Here is a 16,445-nt window from a genome sequence, read left to right on the forward strand (position 1 = left end):
ATGTAAACCCCCCCCCCCAATAATAATTTTTTGGTTGCGCTAAACATTTTATGGTAATATAAAAGGTGTCATTACTAAGTACAAGTGGTTGCACAAAAAAAAACAAGCCCTATGGGTCTGTTGTTTAAAAAAATAAATAAAACATCTGTCTCTTTAAAGGCGAGGAGGAAAAAATGAAAACACAAATTTAAATTGGCCGTGTCCTTAAGGAGAATATGACTGAGACCACTTGATAAATCTCCCCCTGTGTTTTCTGGACCTCAGTCTGTTTTTGTTTCCCTTCTGATATGTGATAATAAAGAAAAGTGGTTTTAAAAGTCTACTGCCCCGTATGGTAATGTGGTACAAGTAGTCATCGGGATGTAGGGCGTCCTCCTAAAGTCTTGGAGCTGTAATTACACCTGTTCCCTCTCTTCAGTATCTCAAGCAGCCATATCCCTGTGTATAAGGTGACTTCTGGACTAGCTTCTTTGGCGACTCCTTGGTCCACATTTACTACACCTGATGTGCCAACATTGTGGCACACTGCAGTAAAGATGCAAAAATGTTCTTTGTCTGACAAAGGCATAGCCTACTGGGAGGAGGCGTGACATGGGTGGAATCTCACTGGCATGTTTTGAAGACATTTTAAGTCCTAAAACCTTATGAAATAAACATATTGGGGGCATTTATCATTGTAGGTGTAAGTGAAGCATTTTTCTACACCTTTTTTTGTGTGCTGGTAATGTGGAGGAGAACCACATTTATTACCGTATATACTCGAGTATAAACCGACCCGAATATAAGCCGAGGCCCCTAATTTCACCCCAAAAACCCAGGAAAAGTTATTGACTCGACTATAAGCCTAGGGTGGGAAATACATCATCCCCCCGTCATCATCCAGACCCCCATCATTAACACCGTCATCATCATCACCCTGTCATCATCCCCCCTTCATCATTACCCTGTCATCATCCCCCCTTCATCATCATCCCCTTGTACTCATCCCACCCCCCTTCATCATCACCACGTCATCAGCCCACCCCCCTTCATCACCCTCTTGTCATCATCACCACATGTCATCAGCCCCCCCCCCCATCATTACCCTGTCATCATTCCCCCCCCTTCATCATCATCATCATCATCTCCTTGTCATCATCCCACCCCCCTTCATCATCACCACATGTCATCAGCCCCCCCCTTCATCACCCCCTTGTCATCATCACCACATGTCATCAGCCCCCCCCCCATCATTACCCTGTCATCATTCCCCCCCCTTCATCATCATCATCTCCTTGTCATCATCCCACCCCCCTTCATCATCACCACATGTCATCAGCCCCCCCCTTCATCACCCCCTTGTCATCATCACCACATATCAGCCCACCCCCTTTATCATCCCCTTGTCATCATCCCACCCCCCCTTCATCATCACATGTCATCTGCCCCCCCCCTTCATCATCACCGCTTGTCAATGTCTGATTTAACAGTGGTCTTCAACCTGCGGACCACCAGGTGTTTCAAAACTACAACTCCCAGCAAGCCCGAGCAGCCATCGGCTGTCCGGGCTTGCTGGGAGTTGTAGTTTTGAAACATCTGGAGGTCCGCAGGTTGAAGACCACTGCGACCTTCGACATCATCCAGCGCCCCTCAGCCCCCCTCACACCCCCCTTTAGTTTTGTACTCACCTCCGCTCGGCGGGACATTAGGGTGCGCTGGTCCGGGCCATCTATGTTGCAGGACCGTCCGGTGGGGAGGGATAGTCGTTCCGGGCTGTCCATCTTCACCGGGGGGGGGGCCTCTTCTCCTCGCTTCGGGCCCGGAATAAAGACGTTGCCTTGACGACGATGCACAGGGACGTTGCTCATGAACGTCCCTGTGTGTCATCGTCAAGGCAACGTGACTATTCCGGAGCCGGGCCCGATGCGCGGAGAAGAGGCCCCCAGAAGATGGACAGAAGATGGACAGCCCGGAACGACTATCCCTCCCCACCTGACGGTCCTGCAGCACAGATGGCCCGGACCAGCGCACCCTAACGTCCCGCCGAGCGGAGGTGAGTACAAAACTAAAGGGGGTGAGAGGGGGGAGGGGGGGCTGGTTGATGTCGAAGGCCGCATTGGTCTTCAACCTGCGTACCTCCAGATGTTTCAAAACTACAACTCCCAGCAAGCCCGGACAGCCGATGGCTGCCCGGGCTTGCTGGGAGTTGTAGTTTTGAAATATCTGGAGGTCCGCAAGTTGAAGACCACTGAGGGTGGAGAGTTCACTCGAGTATAAGCTGAGGGGGGTGTTTTCAGCACGAAAAATCGTGCTGAAAAACTCGGCTTATACTCGAGTATATACGGTAAATGGTCACAGAGTATTAGAAAAATTTTGTGCAGGTCATATTTTCTGAAATTTCTCTCTTCACATACACCCAAAAAGCTAAGCTTAGTCTGGGCTGGTGTCGTTTTAGAGACTTTTCAGTGGCTTTGTGCCTTTCACAAAAAGGCGCAGTTGATGAAAACCTTCCATATCATGTGTATTGCCAAAATCAGTGGATTGCAACTCAAAATCAGCAGAAATGTGTAAACCAAAAGGCACAAATAAACCCTGCTTGTGTCTTTTCTAAACAAAAAAACAAACTGTCTAAAGACCATGATAAATGTCGGCCATTATACATTTAAAATCGCCCCTTTCAAAAGGTCCATGAATCCTGGTGCTACATATAGGCCACGGTCAGTCTGCTCCCTCACCTCTCGACTCTGAAGAAGAGAGACCAGAGCTAGAAAAAGGACACAAAATTCTAGGAGCTTGCTCTGAGGGCAGGACTCCTCCCCTGAAGTGAGAGAAAATCGAACACTACTCACCGGAGAAGCGGGCATTGGTGGTGATGATATGCCAGTGGAGAGTAAGGAATGACCCGGAAGAAGGGAAGGAGATTCCACCAGAGAAGTTCCTGACGGACCAAAGGAAGGTGAAGGAGAATCCTTCAGTGGAGAGTTGTCCCACTGCGCTAGAATCACCCTGTAAAAGGGGTACTCTGGTGCTACGCATCTTATCACCAATCAAAAGGATAGGGGATAAGATGTAAAATCGCACACTCTCTCCTGCAGCACCCCCATTTTCAGCTGCACAGAGCGAGGATTGCTCTGTGGCTGATGACGGGCGGTCATGCCCCACCCCCCAATGCAAGTCTATGGGAGGGGGCGTGGCGTGGCGGTCGTCGATAGTCTGAAAATTGTTGATAATTTGGAAATTGAACAGGAACTATTTCTCCTGGTTCACAATACAGCCAACTTGTGGAGAAGGTCCAGAATTATGCTGATGCTGGTCAAGGAATGCTTCCTAGAGGGGGCCTTTACGAAGAGATCATCCAGATAGACAGAGAGACGTCATGAGAGTCACCAGGACATTGGTAAAGACCCAGGGTGCTGTGGCCACACCAAAGGGCAGGGCAACAAGCTAGAAATGCTGAGAAGCAACCATGAGATGAAAGCACTGATGGGCCCTGGCAGTCGGGATGTGAAGGTACACATGACAAATGGTGATGCAAGGGTCCTGATCACTGACCTCAAGGACTCCATTCGAAAACTCTAAACCCGAAAAAAGTGGTGCAGCCTTTTAAGATCCAGGATGGGCCTGACTAAGCTGTGCTTCTTGGGGACTGTGAAAAGGTTTAAGTAGAACCCCTGGAAACACTCTGAGGAGGCAGAAAGTGGATTGTGCAGAAAAAAGGCACAGCTTTAGGGATAGACAAAAAGAAAATTGTTTCCCGAAGACTCCACCTTCCCAACCCAAGCATAGTCCACATGAAAGAGACAGACCTCCCTGAGGGCGAGGAGCCAACCACCCACTTAAGAAAATGACTTGAGTGGAGGCAGACCTTTAGGCAGAGGAGGGCTTAGAAGTGGGGGCTTAGGGGTGTCTTAGAGTGTGGCTGCCAGGAGGGAGACCTAGAACTATAAGAGGAGCAGTGTTTTTCAGGCTTCTGGGAAGAGCCACGAAAGAAACAAAATCTCTTTAAAAGATCTAAAGGCCTCAAAGATGATGATGGTCCAGGAGTTCTCCAAACAGTCCGACTCCCACGAAAGGAAGGCCAGAAGGTTTTTTTTTGGAGGCAGCTGACCACGACTTTAAGGGATACTCTGCCCCTAGACATCTTATCCCCTATCTAAAGGATAGGGGATAAGATGTCTGATCACGGGGGTCCCGCCGCTCACTCCTGCAACACCCCTGTTCTCCAGCTGCACGGAGCAAAGATCCCTCCTTGGCTGATGACAGGCGATACAGGGGCCAGAGTATCGTGATGTCACAGCCCCACCCCCTTGTGATGCCCCTCCCCCTCAATGCAAGTCCATGGGAGGGGACGTGGCGGCAGTCATGCCCCCTCTCATAGGCTTGCATTGAGGGGGCGGGGTGTGACATCACAAGGGGGCAGAACTTTGACATTACAATACACCGCCCTCTGTATCGCCTGTCAGACACAGAGCGATCTTTGCTCCGTGCAGCTGGAGAACGGGGGTGAGGCAGGAGAGATCGTGGGGGTCCCCAGCAGCGGGACCCCCCGCGATCAGACATCTTATTCCCTATCCTTTGGAGAGCAAGCCTTGATGACCCAGGATTAGGGGAAGGTCTCCCACTTGGTAACTTCACATCTGAGTGGGGTACTGACACTATAACTGAGGATGCAGTATTTGGGGGTAATGGGTGACCAGCGTAAAGGAAAGCAGGTATAATACATTTGGTTTCCCTGACACCCTTGTCTGGCAACAAATAGCAAAGCATATTGACCAGCACTGATTCCCCCAGCTTTTCCATTTTGACAACCCCAATTCTCATCATGATCCAAAGGTCTGAAAGAAGCCATCTGTTGGCAAAACGTCGGGCAGTGACGGCTCCCATTCAGTTATCTCCACCACTTGGTAATTATTACTTCTGCACCTTTTTATTAATAGCACTTTATTGCTCAGTACTGTTATTCTAGTTCCCAGCTCATTGGGTTGCACCTGCATTGACTTACTTACAATTTTCACTTTTTATATTCGTTGTATAGGTGAGCCCTCACTCTTCTTCAGTTTTATGCTGGCCCTTCAGTTTCATTGTGCCCCTCTTTGTAGGGAGCGTATTTGTGTTTATTTTTTACATGATTAAAATTTTGTGTACCAATAAAGCATTATTATGATCTCTATACACGCGTTCTCTTGTTGTTTAGTTTAATCATTGCGTGGGATCTGCCATTTATGTGGGGACTTTTGGTTGTTTAATGATCCAAAGGTCTCAAAATGACACAAAACAAAAGCTGCATAGTTGCCTGTTGCAACCAATTAGATTGTTGCTTCTATTCTCTGAAGGACCACTTAAAATTAAGAGATGCGATCTCTTAAAATAAAGCCAGATCTGTGTAGGAGTGTTATATGTTGACAGACTACTATCATATGTGACTTATAAGTAGAGAAGAGCGAATCGAAGCTGACGAACCCGAATTAGTTAAGAATTTCATGAAATATTCGATTCGCAATGAATGCGACTATCGCCGCTATTCTATCGCGTGAATCGCTTCATTAAACTTTATTTACTGCGGGCCGGGCTCCAGGGCATCTAAAATGGTGGATCCACAGTACATGGGGCAAGGAACGCTGGGAAGGGGGGAAGTGAAGTAGGCGGGATGACCCTGAATCACATGCAGGATGTAGCCTATTAGCAGCCAGTCACCCCTGTGATGTCACAGCCCTATACAGTGGTCCCTCAACATACGATGGTAATTCGTTCCAAACGAGCCTGTTTCACATGTTGAGGGATTTGTGCAATGTTAAGTATAGAAGCTGTACTCACCTGTCCCCGCCGTTCCGGACCGTGTCCCGCTGCTCTCGATGGTGACCCCGGGCCTCCGCTGGGCTCTCCTGGTCTTCTCCGGTCCTCTGCTGGGCTCTCCTGGTCTTCTCCGGTCCTCCGCTGTCTTCTGCAAGGCCTTACTGGGCCTGCGTAGCGACGTCATTACGCCGCTGCGTACGCCGTTCCTATTGGATGACGGGACGGTGTACACAACAGCGTATTGACGTCACCGGAAGACCAGCGCTGGACCCGGAGGGCACCCCGGAGCATCATGGAGGGGTAAGTAATACTCACCGCACCACACGGGGAACATTAAGCTGCTATCCGGCAGCAGCTTAAGCATTTTGCGCTGCCGGATAGCACTTAATGCGATGGCCCCGACATAAAAAAGCATCGTATGTCGATGCTGACATCGACATGCGATGGCCTCTGAGAGACCATCAAATGTCAATTTGATCATGTCGGGGCCATCGTAGGTCGGGGGGGGTCACTGTATATTCGGCAGCCATTGTGCGGCTTGTCATATCATTCATTACACTGCATAGAGATAGGACAAACATCGCTGTGTGTGTGTTACACAGAAAAGCTCATTCCAGCAGCATTTCACATCCTAGTCACATCAGCATTGTGGTGGACAGAGAGCAGTGTTTTTTTTTCACTGAAAAGGATTTTTACTGCAGCCAGTAACCTCCCAGTCACTTTCTACAACATTGTATTACAGAGAGGGGCAGAGAGCTGTGTGTTACCTCGTACATCTCAACAAGCTGCCTCAACTTCATAAATCTTAGCAGAGGAGGCAGGAAAAAAAAAATTCTGCGCAATTCTGAGTCTTTGTTCCACAACAAATCATCTGCTGGTTATACTAGTCTGTAGATGGTAACCCAGCAGTCCATTCCTAATAGTCTTTGACAGAGTGAAATTTAGCGTTTAGTACACAGCTTTTTTCTGCTGCAGCACTGTTGTGTACTGCTGGTGTCATGCAAAAGTACTCTTTTTTTTTTAAGCGTACTGTACCGCATTTTTCTGCCCTCAAGTGCATACAAAATACGAACATCTAAGTAGTGTACTATTTTGTACCTGTTAATCAGTCAAGGGCCTAGATACTGTGAAAGTCCAGACAAAAGTAATCACCGGCTGGTGTTTTACTAAAATACGTTTTTTTTAAGCGTACTGTACCGCATTTTGCTGCCTCATAAGTGCATACCACAAACCTACAGTGGAGATCAAATGTTTGGGCACCCCAGGTAAAAATTTTTATTAATGTGCATAAAGAAGCCAAACAAAGATGGAAAAGTCTCCAAAAGGCATCAAATTACAGATTAGACATTCTTATAATATGTCAACAAAAGTTAGATTTTATTTCCATCATTTACACTTTCAAAATAACAGAAAACAAAAAAAATGGCGTCTGCAAAAGTTTGGGTACCCTGCAGAATTTATAGCATGCACTGCCCCCTTTGCAAAGATGAGACCTGCCAGTGTCATGGATTGTTCTCAATCATCATGTTGGAAGACCAGGTGATGTCAATCTCAAAGGTTTTAAATGCCCTGACTCATCTGACCTTGCCCCAACAATCAGCACCATGGGTTCTTCTAAGCAGTTGTCTAGAAATCTGAAACTGAAAATAGTTGACGCTCACAAAGCTGGAGAAGGCTATAAGAACATAGCAAAGCGTTTTCAGATGTCAATATCCTCTGTTCGGAATGTAATTAAGAAATTGCAGTCATTAGGAACAGTGGAAGTTAAAGCAAGACCAAGAAAAATATCAGACAGAACAGCTCGCAGTGAGAAAAACTATTCAAAACCCATGTTTGACTTCACAATCCCTCCAGAAAGATCTGGCAGACACTGGAGTTGTGGTACACTATTCCACTATAAAGAGCTACTTGTACAAATATGGTCTTAATGGAAGAGTCATCAGAAGAAAAGCTCTTCTATGTCCTCACCATAAAAATCAGCGTTTGAACTTTGCAAATGAACATATAGACAAGCCTGATGCATTTTGGAAACAAGTTCTATGGACCGATGAGGTTAATATTGAACTTTTTGGCTGGAATGAGCAAAGGTACGTTTGGAGAAGAAGGGGAACAGAATTTAATGAAAAGAACCTTTGTCCAACTGTTAAGCATGGGGGTGGATCAATCATGCTTTGGGGTTGTATTGCAGCCAGTGGCACAGGGAACATCTCACGAGTAGAAGGAAAAATGGATTCAATAAAATTTCAGCAAATTTTGGATGCTAACTTGATGCCATCTGTGAAAAAGCTGAAGTTAAAGAGAGGATGGCTTCTACAAATGGATAATGATCCTAAACACACCTCGAAATCCACGGGGGATTACGTCAAGAGGCGTAAACTGAAGGTTTTGCCATGGCCTTCACAATCTCCTGACCTCAACATAATTGAAAATCTATGGATAGACCATAAAAGAGCAGTGCGTGACAGAGACCAGAAATCTTTGCCCAGAAGGGGCAAAGAGATTCCTCAAACAAGAATTGAAAGACTCTTGGCTGGCTACAAAAAGTGTTTACAAGCTGTGATACTTGCCAAAGGGGGCAGTACAAGATATTAACTCTGCAGGGTGCCCAAACTTTTGCAGATGCCATTTTTTTGTTTTCTGTTATTTTGAAAGTGTAAATGATGGAAATAAAATTTAACTTTTGTTGACATTATAAGAATGTCTAATCAGTAATTTGATGCCTTTTGGAGATTTTTCCATCTTTCCTTGGCTTCTTTATGCACATTAATACAAATTTTTACCTGGGGTGCCCAAACTTTTGATCCCCACTGTACATCTAAATAGTGTACTATTTTGTACCTGTTAATCTGTCAAGGGCCTATTTACTGTGAAAGGACAGCTAATAGTACACACCTGCTGCTGTTCTAGACAAATACTGTTTTAAGCGTAGTGAAGCGTATTGTACTCCCCTGATATACACAATAAGTATGTCAGGCAGAGTAGTGCCAGGATGTGCACAGTGGAGTGGCAGAGGCCGCAGCAGAGCAGGGGCGTGTGGCAGTCGGAGTAGCAGGAGAGGTCTGAGCTCCCGATGTCTGCTAGCAGTCGTGTCTCGACCAGCAACCCAGCAGCCATGATTGATCGGTTCACTCGGTCATCCACTTCATCCCAAGTGACATCCGACACCCCCAGTCAACAGTCGGTGGGTTCCTCAGACTCAACCCTCACTTGGCATGGCCCTCATGCTGATGCTACCACCTCCAGGCTCTGTCATTGTGCTGCCATATGGTCTCCTCATGCTGATGCTGCCACCTCCAGGCTGTCACTGTGCCGCCATATGGTCTCCTCATGCTGATGCTGCCACCTCCAAGCTCTCTAAATGTGCTGCTCTATGGTCTCCTCATGCTGATGCTGCCACCTCCAGGCTGTCATTGTGCCACCATATGGTCTCCTCATGCTGATGCTACCACCTCCAGGCACTGTCATTGTGCCGCCATATGGTCTCATGTTGATGCTGCCACCTCCACGCTCTCTAATTGTGCTGCTCTATGTTGTCCTCATGCTGATGCTACCACCTCCAGGCTCTCCCATTGTGTTGCCATGGATACTGCAAAACATAATTAAGGTGCTGGTCCCCAGTTTCAGAAATTCCTCTGCATTAGGGTCATTTTCAGGACTCCTGATGCTGCCACCTCCTGGCTGTCTCATTCAGCCACTATATGGTATCCTCATGCTTTAGCCACGTCCAGGCTGTGCCATTCCGCCACTATATGGTCTCCTCATGCTTCAGCCAACTCCAGACTGTCCCATTAAGCCACTATATGGTCTCTTCATGCTGCCACAAACTCCAGGCAGTCATTCAGCCACTATATGGTCTCCTCATACTGATGCCACCTCCAGGCTCTGTCATTGTGCTGCCAAGTGACTCCTTTTTAAATTTGGTCCTTTGTACCCACAAGCCGGGGCCCGGGGCACTAAAACTTGGGAGTTAAAATTTCAATTTAAAAATCCTCAATTTCATTTTAAAATTCTTAAATTTAAATATCTTAAATTTCAATGGTGTCCTCATGCTTCTGCTAACTCCAGGCCATTCAGACACTATATGCCGTCATTCAGCCAATATATGGTTTACTAATGCTGCTGGGCCTGGGCCTAAATTTGTTTATGGTAGCCCTAGCTACCATAAATCTTCAATTAAAATCTTTTAATCTTAGGGATTGTGAAGCCCCAGTATCTACTCATGCTGCTGCCAGCTCCAGGTTGTGTGTTTCAGCAACTATATGGTCTCCTCATGATTGCCAACACCAGGCTGTGTCATTCATCCACTATATGGTTTACCGATGATTCAGCCAGCTACAGTCTGTGTCATTCAGCAACTACATGCTTTAGTGATGCTGCTGGGCCTAGGACATTACCTATATATGTTTATGGTAGCACTAGGTATCATACATCTTCAACAGAAATTTCAAAATTCATCTTTTATTCTTAGAGATTGTGTGTCCCTATTGTCTCCTCATCTGCCGCCAACTCCAGGCTGTGCCATTCAGCCACTATATGGTCTCTCCTAATGCTTCAGCCAACTCCAGGCTGTGCCATTCAGCCACTATAGGGTCTCATCATGATTCAGCCACCTCCAGGCTTTGTCATTCAGTCAATATATGGTTTACTGATGCTGCTGGGCCTGGACCTAATAAATGTAATGGTAGCACTAGCTACCATAAATCTTTAATTTAAATTTAAAAATTCATCTTTTTATCTTACAGATTGTGAAGCCCTAGTGTCTACTCATGCTGCTGCCAGCTCCAGGCTGTGTCATTCAGCAACTATATGGTTTAGTGATGCTGCTCGGCCTGGGACACTACCTTAAAAGGTTTATGGTAGCACTTGCTACCATACATCTTCAATTTAAATTTCAAAATTCATCTTTTATTCTTAGGGATTGTGAGGCCCTATTGTCTCCTCCTTCTGCCAACTCAAGGCTGTGTCATTTAGACACTATATGGTATCCTCATGCTGCCAACACCTCCACGCTGTGTCATTCAGCCACTTCATGGTCTCCTCATGCTTCAGCCACATCCAAGCTGTGTCATTCAGCCACTATATGGTCTCCTCATGCTGTCAACACCTCCACGCTGTGTCATTTAGCCACTATATGGTCTCCTCATGCTGCCAACACCTCCACGCTGTGTCATTCAGCCACTATATGGTCTTCTCATGCAGCCAACACCTCCACGCTGTGTCATTCAGCCACTATATGGTCTCCTCATGCTGCCAAAACCTCCAAGCTGTGTCATTCAGCCACTATATGGTCTCCTCATACTGATGCCACCTCCAGGCTGTCATTGTGCCGCTCTGCGGCAGTGATTCTAAAAGCGATGGCGTTAATCTGCATGTTATTCTGAATAACAGTATTATTTCACTAATGTTAGAACAAAGCAAAGTGTTCTACACTCCTATTGATGCTCTCTGTAGGCCAGAAATAGCAGTTTTCAATATAGATTCGCCATGAACAAATATCGTATCAAACCGATTTTTTTTCCGGAAAATTCGGCGAATCACCCAAATCAAATTTTTCAAAAGTTTGCTCATCTCTACTTATAAGACTTCCAGGACAACTTTGTACATTAGTAAGAATTTACTACCATACAGTAAGTATATCATACAAATTACAAACAAGGTGACAAAAAAAAAAAAAAAAGGTAGTAAATACATTGTAAGTCACATGATTTTTTATATTCTACATAATACAGAAAATATTGTTTTCAAAACAGTAGAAATGTTTCCTCTTCAAGAGGAAAAGGGACAATGATAGGTATAGTCACATATACATGGGATTACTGCACTTACGTTACATCATCCCATACAAATCCTCATAAAAATGTCCTGCCAGCAGCAAAAAATTCTTATAAATTTGACAAAATGTTAATATATTGCCATTGATATTCCCTCAGCACAAGGAGGAATGGACCACTTAGTGTATGAAAATGAAAAAAAAAAAGGTAAAAATGTGCAGTCTTAACAAATGAACTGACAATTCAGTTAAAATTTTGAATTCTCTTCAAAAAACTTTAGTTGGCGAACTTTCAGGTTGTAGTTGCTGTATTTCTCTCCCAGGAGCTTCTGTAAATGCAACTGGAAGAAACAAAAAAGTATAAAATGTATATGAGTTTGCAACAGAAACTTAAATTCACAAAACAAATCATCTATACCTTAAACAGGCCCTGTCATTTTAACAAATTATGCCTATAACAATAGTACAAGCAAATATAAGAAACTTTGTAATATATCTTAGTAGACAAAAATGCTTCTTACCCTTGTTATCAAGCTTCTTTCCTGCAGTTTTTCCTGCCAAGAAATTATCTGCAATAGTAGCAGATTTGAGGATTTTCCACTGACCCTGTGAAGTCAGTGGTAGCTGCGGAAAATCCACAAGAAATACACCTACATATTTGAACATACCTGAAGGGGTGGGCGGTACTTACTGCGAATTTCATGCTGTTCGTTTAAGCCGTAGCAGGTTTTCCGCAGCAGATTACATTAAAGTCAAGGGCACAGTGTGTGAATGTACCATATGGTACAGATTTTTTGCAGCTGATTTTTTCTACCTATTGACTTCAATGGGTAGCAAAATCTGCTGCGGAAAACCTGAAAAAGATATGTATGTATTAAAGTACTGTTAGGGCACATTCACATGTACCAAGTTTTTCTTCTGATATGATGCTGAAAATTTGATGCTGTGTAAATCAATATAACTAAATGATTAAACACAGCTTCAAATACGCAGCAAATACTGTGTGTGGGAGATCTTGGACCTTTCATGAGATCCTGCTGAGCACAGCCAGTCCAGCGCTAAATACATTCCCCCATACATTATGCATCCTCCCTATAAGGGTGTGTTTGGTGTGCTATACTTACTATGATGGGGAGCATCATAGTAAGTATAGCACACCAAACACACCCTTATAATTATATTCCCACCCCTCAGTACCCCCATAAGCTATCTAGAGGTTGCACCAACTAGTTTCTTTGTGAGTCATCACAGGTCCTCTTTAAAGTGTCCGCATCATTTGAAAAAAAAAAAAACACAGACATGTCAAACGTTTTGATTGGTCACGGTCTGGGTGTTCAGACCCCACCGATCGCTGCCCTTTTACCTGTCTTTTGTAGGAGACAGACTCCAATGTAACTCTATGGGGCTTGTCTACTACAGTAAGATTGGGAGCAGAGAGAGAAGGGAAGTACAGCTCTCAGCCAGACACTTCTTCCAGCTTGTTCTTATGGCAGAATGCAAAAAAAGCAATTCACAAAAAGTTGTTGCGCTCTTTGCAACTTACCATAATTGACAGCATTACTTTATTATATGCATTGTTATGGGTATCTAAATGGTGTATGGTCCTAGCTGAGCAGTATCTTCACAACCAGGAAATTGCTTAAAGAGGTATTCCGCCTCTGGCATCTTATCCCTTATCCAAAGGATAGGGGATAAGATGTTAGATCGCCGCGGTCCCGCTGCTGGGGACCCCGGGGATCGCTGCTGCGGCACCCCGCCATCATTACTGCACAGAGCGAGTTCGCTCTGTGCGTAATGACGGGCGATACAGGGGCCGGAGCAGCGTGACGTCATGGCTCCGCCCCTCATGACATCACGGCCCGTCCCCTTAATACAAGTCTATTGCAGGGGGCGTGACGACCACCACGCCCCCTCCCATAGACTTGTATTGACGGGGGCGGGCCGTGACGTCACGAGGGGCGGAGCCGTGATGTAACGATGCTCCGGCCCTGTATTGCCCGTCATTACGTGCAGAGCGAACTCGCTCTGCACAGTAATGATAGCGGGGTGCTGCAGCAGCGATCCCCGGGGTCCCCAGCAGCAGGACCCCGGCGATCTGACATCTTATCCCCTATCCTTTGGATAGGGGATAAGATGTCTAGGGGCGGAGTACCTCTTTAACCAATCTGGTTAGCATGGGTCACCACTACATGGCAAGCATTTCATCCAGTGAAAACAAAAACAGTAATTGTTTGTTAAGCTGGGGTTGGGCACCGTCAGGATGGTTGTCACATAGATAACTTATTTTTATATATATATTAGCCAGAGCTTTTACACATTTTGTGGGGCCAGACAACCCCTTTAACATGGCTGTAAATAGATAAAAGGGTTTGTGTATTGAGGTGTTTACTATCTAATACAATAGGTACATCATGCTATCATGGAGTCACAGTTTTTATCCGGTTATACTGCAAAGTAGGAATATATTCATTTACCTCTCGTAGCTTTTCATCCTCCTCTTCCATGACGTTGTACACTTCCTCCAGAACTTTAACACCCAGTTCCTGCACAACATCAGTCCTTAAAGCTTCAATCATTCTGCGGAATTTTTCCGGAACTGTCAAATTATCTGTGCAAACAACATAGCACTGTCTTTATTATTCTGAAAATTCTGATAGAAAATCTATTCTTGTATGTATATAAACATATGATGCACTATAAGCCTATTTCCTATATACATATAGGTACATGTAACCACATTTTTATGGGGTGCACAAAATGTACAGCCAGTCCTGCAGTGGTCTCTTGGAGACTACTACAGTAGTGGTGCTTCCCCTACATCTTGAGTTCTTCCATTTTCATTAATTTTCTGTTTGTAAGCTATCCAACCAGGTCTACAGGTGGCCATACATAGCCATCCCTCTGCATCATTTCTTTAGCAACCCCCATGTAATAAGTATTCAACAAAGACTGGCTGTTAAAAATAACCTTGTTGGCATGCATGTTGTACGCCACATGAGTGGTTACCGCTGCTCACCTAAAGCCAAGTCTTGAAAGACAACATCTTCTTGCTCCTCAGATGTTTTTCCATGCAGCCTTAATGTATCTTTGTATCTTCTGTTGATCTTAAACTCCTTACAAACAGCTGGTGGCATTTGACCGTCATCTTTCTCCATGTGTAACGTTTGTGTCATTAGATTTACAAGATCGTTCATTTCTCCAGAGTCAGAATTTTTCCTGGGGGACAAAAAATGTCCAAAGTTAAAACAGTGTCTACGTTAAAACTAGGTTAATTTAATAAGGCAACCCATATCAATTTAATAGGCGTGGTGTTTACACAGTGTACATTTTCACATTTTTTATGTGTTTTTCCCATTGAACGTTCTGACTGCTACTTCAGAGAAACTCCTCTCGGCAAAGATGGCCCGATCAGCCAATAACTGGCTGCAGAAGTGTCCTGCCTCAGTCAGTGATTGGCTGAGGGGGTGTCCCTGCCAAGAGGAGTCCATCTCCGAAGTAGCATCTGGAGTGTCACACTGGAAAAACTGGAAACTTTTGACATGCCAACATATTACAGATAAGTATATGAGAAAAAAACAACAACAAAAAAATACGTTTACACATTTTGGGTAGGAATTCACTTCCCACATCACTCCATAAGTTCACTGTTGTGTTTGTCATTTTTCTAATGCTCAATGGACATTGTTGCTCAGTCATGCTCAGTAGTTACCTCTCTTTACTGTCTCCCTCAGACTTGTCCATGGAACTGGTGGAGGAACTTAGATCATCCTCAACATCAGCCCCTAGTACAGAATGTCGTCCTTTCTTTATTAAGAGAACACACTTTAGTTAGAATACAAGCATGAGATGTACAAGACATTAGTCTATAATCTTCTTGTTTAAAAAAAAAAAAAAACACAAGCTTTAAAAAATTTACAATATTTGATAAAGCAAAAGCTTTTTAGGGCTTTTTCCTTTTGAAACCCTATGAACTAACCAGCATTAATGAGATGAGGTCAGCCATTCCTATCCTGAGGATGTTTTATGGGAACGCACTTTACAATAAAGCTGACAAGTTATCTTTATTATGTGGGTCAGTGCAATTAGAGTGATATCCAATTTATATAGATTTTGTTTTATGTTAGTACTTTTAACTCCTACAGCTCAATGCAATGCTATTGCATTGAGCCATGAAATCGTCACTCTACTAGTACAGCCCGCTAAGGCAGGCTGTAACAGAAGAGTTAACATTACACAAAAACATTTTTTACATTATTTTACATCTTCTTCATTGCATATTGCCTGGATTATTGACCATAAGCTGAGGTGTAATGGATCCAGAGTCAAGAGATATTATTAGTATCCTCTAATAGCACTTCATATTATCCTCGCTTCATTCTTTATTATCTGTTAGATAACGGCTTTTATCTAAGCTTCATGTCTCTGATGTGGGGTCTTCCCCGGATACTCACAGAGCCGACCTGAAATAACCTGGACTTTACAACATCTTTACAGCCGGATCTATGTGATCATATTGTAACCTGGTCTTTTTAATATGTAATGACTCTGTTTATTATTCTATGTACTTTTATTTTCTTATTCTCAAATATCTGTTTTTAAAGAAAAATTATTTAATAAAAAAAACTGTTATAAAAAAAAAAGAAAGTCAGAAAGACTCTGGCTGCCATGTTAATAGTAATTGAGTGGTGCTGTTTGGAGATCTGCCAGGACAGGTACCTATCAGACAATCCCCTAAATGCCATGATTACTATTAATTGTGGCAATTTAGGGAATAAATGATTGGTATCAGTGCCATTGCTAATGTTGGTCATTATCGGCGGGTGTCAGCTGCAGATACCAGCCGGCACTTGCCATGTATAGGACAGACTCAGCTTCAGAGGCCGCTTCATAATTCTCCACCAAT

The 16,445-nt window shown here is 44.3% G+C and overlaps 1 protein-coding gene across 2 annotated transcripts in view; it reads right to left on the reverse strand.

Annotated features, from left to right (window-relative positions):
• Window positions 1-11,420: 11,420 nt before the first annotated feature.
• The window catches only part of NEK4 (NIMA related kinase 4), a 47,709-nt gene continuing 42,684 nt past the window's right edge, over window positions 11,421-16,445 (reverse strand). The window contains exons 14-17 of one of the 2 annotated variants that reach the window (XM_056524175.1): window positions 15,252-15,346; window positions 14,559-14,758; window positions 14,017-14,150; window positions 11,421-11,883 (exon numbers count right to left, since the gene is read on the reverse strand). In XM_056524175.1, the coding sequence (XP_056380150.1) occupies window positions 11,791-11,883; window positions 14,017-14,150; window positions 14,559-14,758; window positions 15,252-15,346 (522 nt within the window). In that variant the 3' untranslated portion in view covers window positions 11,421-11,790. The remainder of the gene's footprint in view (window positions 11,884-14,016; window positions 14,151-14,558; window positions 14,759-15,251; window positions 15,347-16,445) is intronic. The other variant, XM_056524176.1, reaches the window with a different exon arrangement.

Source organism: Hyla sarda, chromosome 6, assembly GCF_029499605.1.
Source record: "Hyla sarda isolate aHylSar1 chromosome 6, aHylSar1.hap1, whole genome shotgun sequence".
Classification (NCBI taxonomy): Eukaryota; Metazoa; Chordata; class Amphibia; order Anura; family Hylidae; genus Hyla; species Hyla sarda.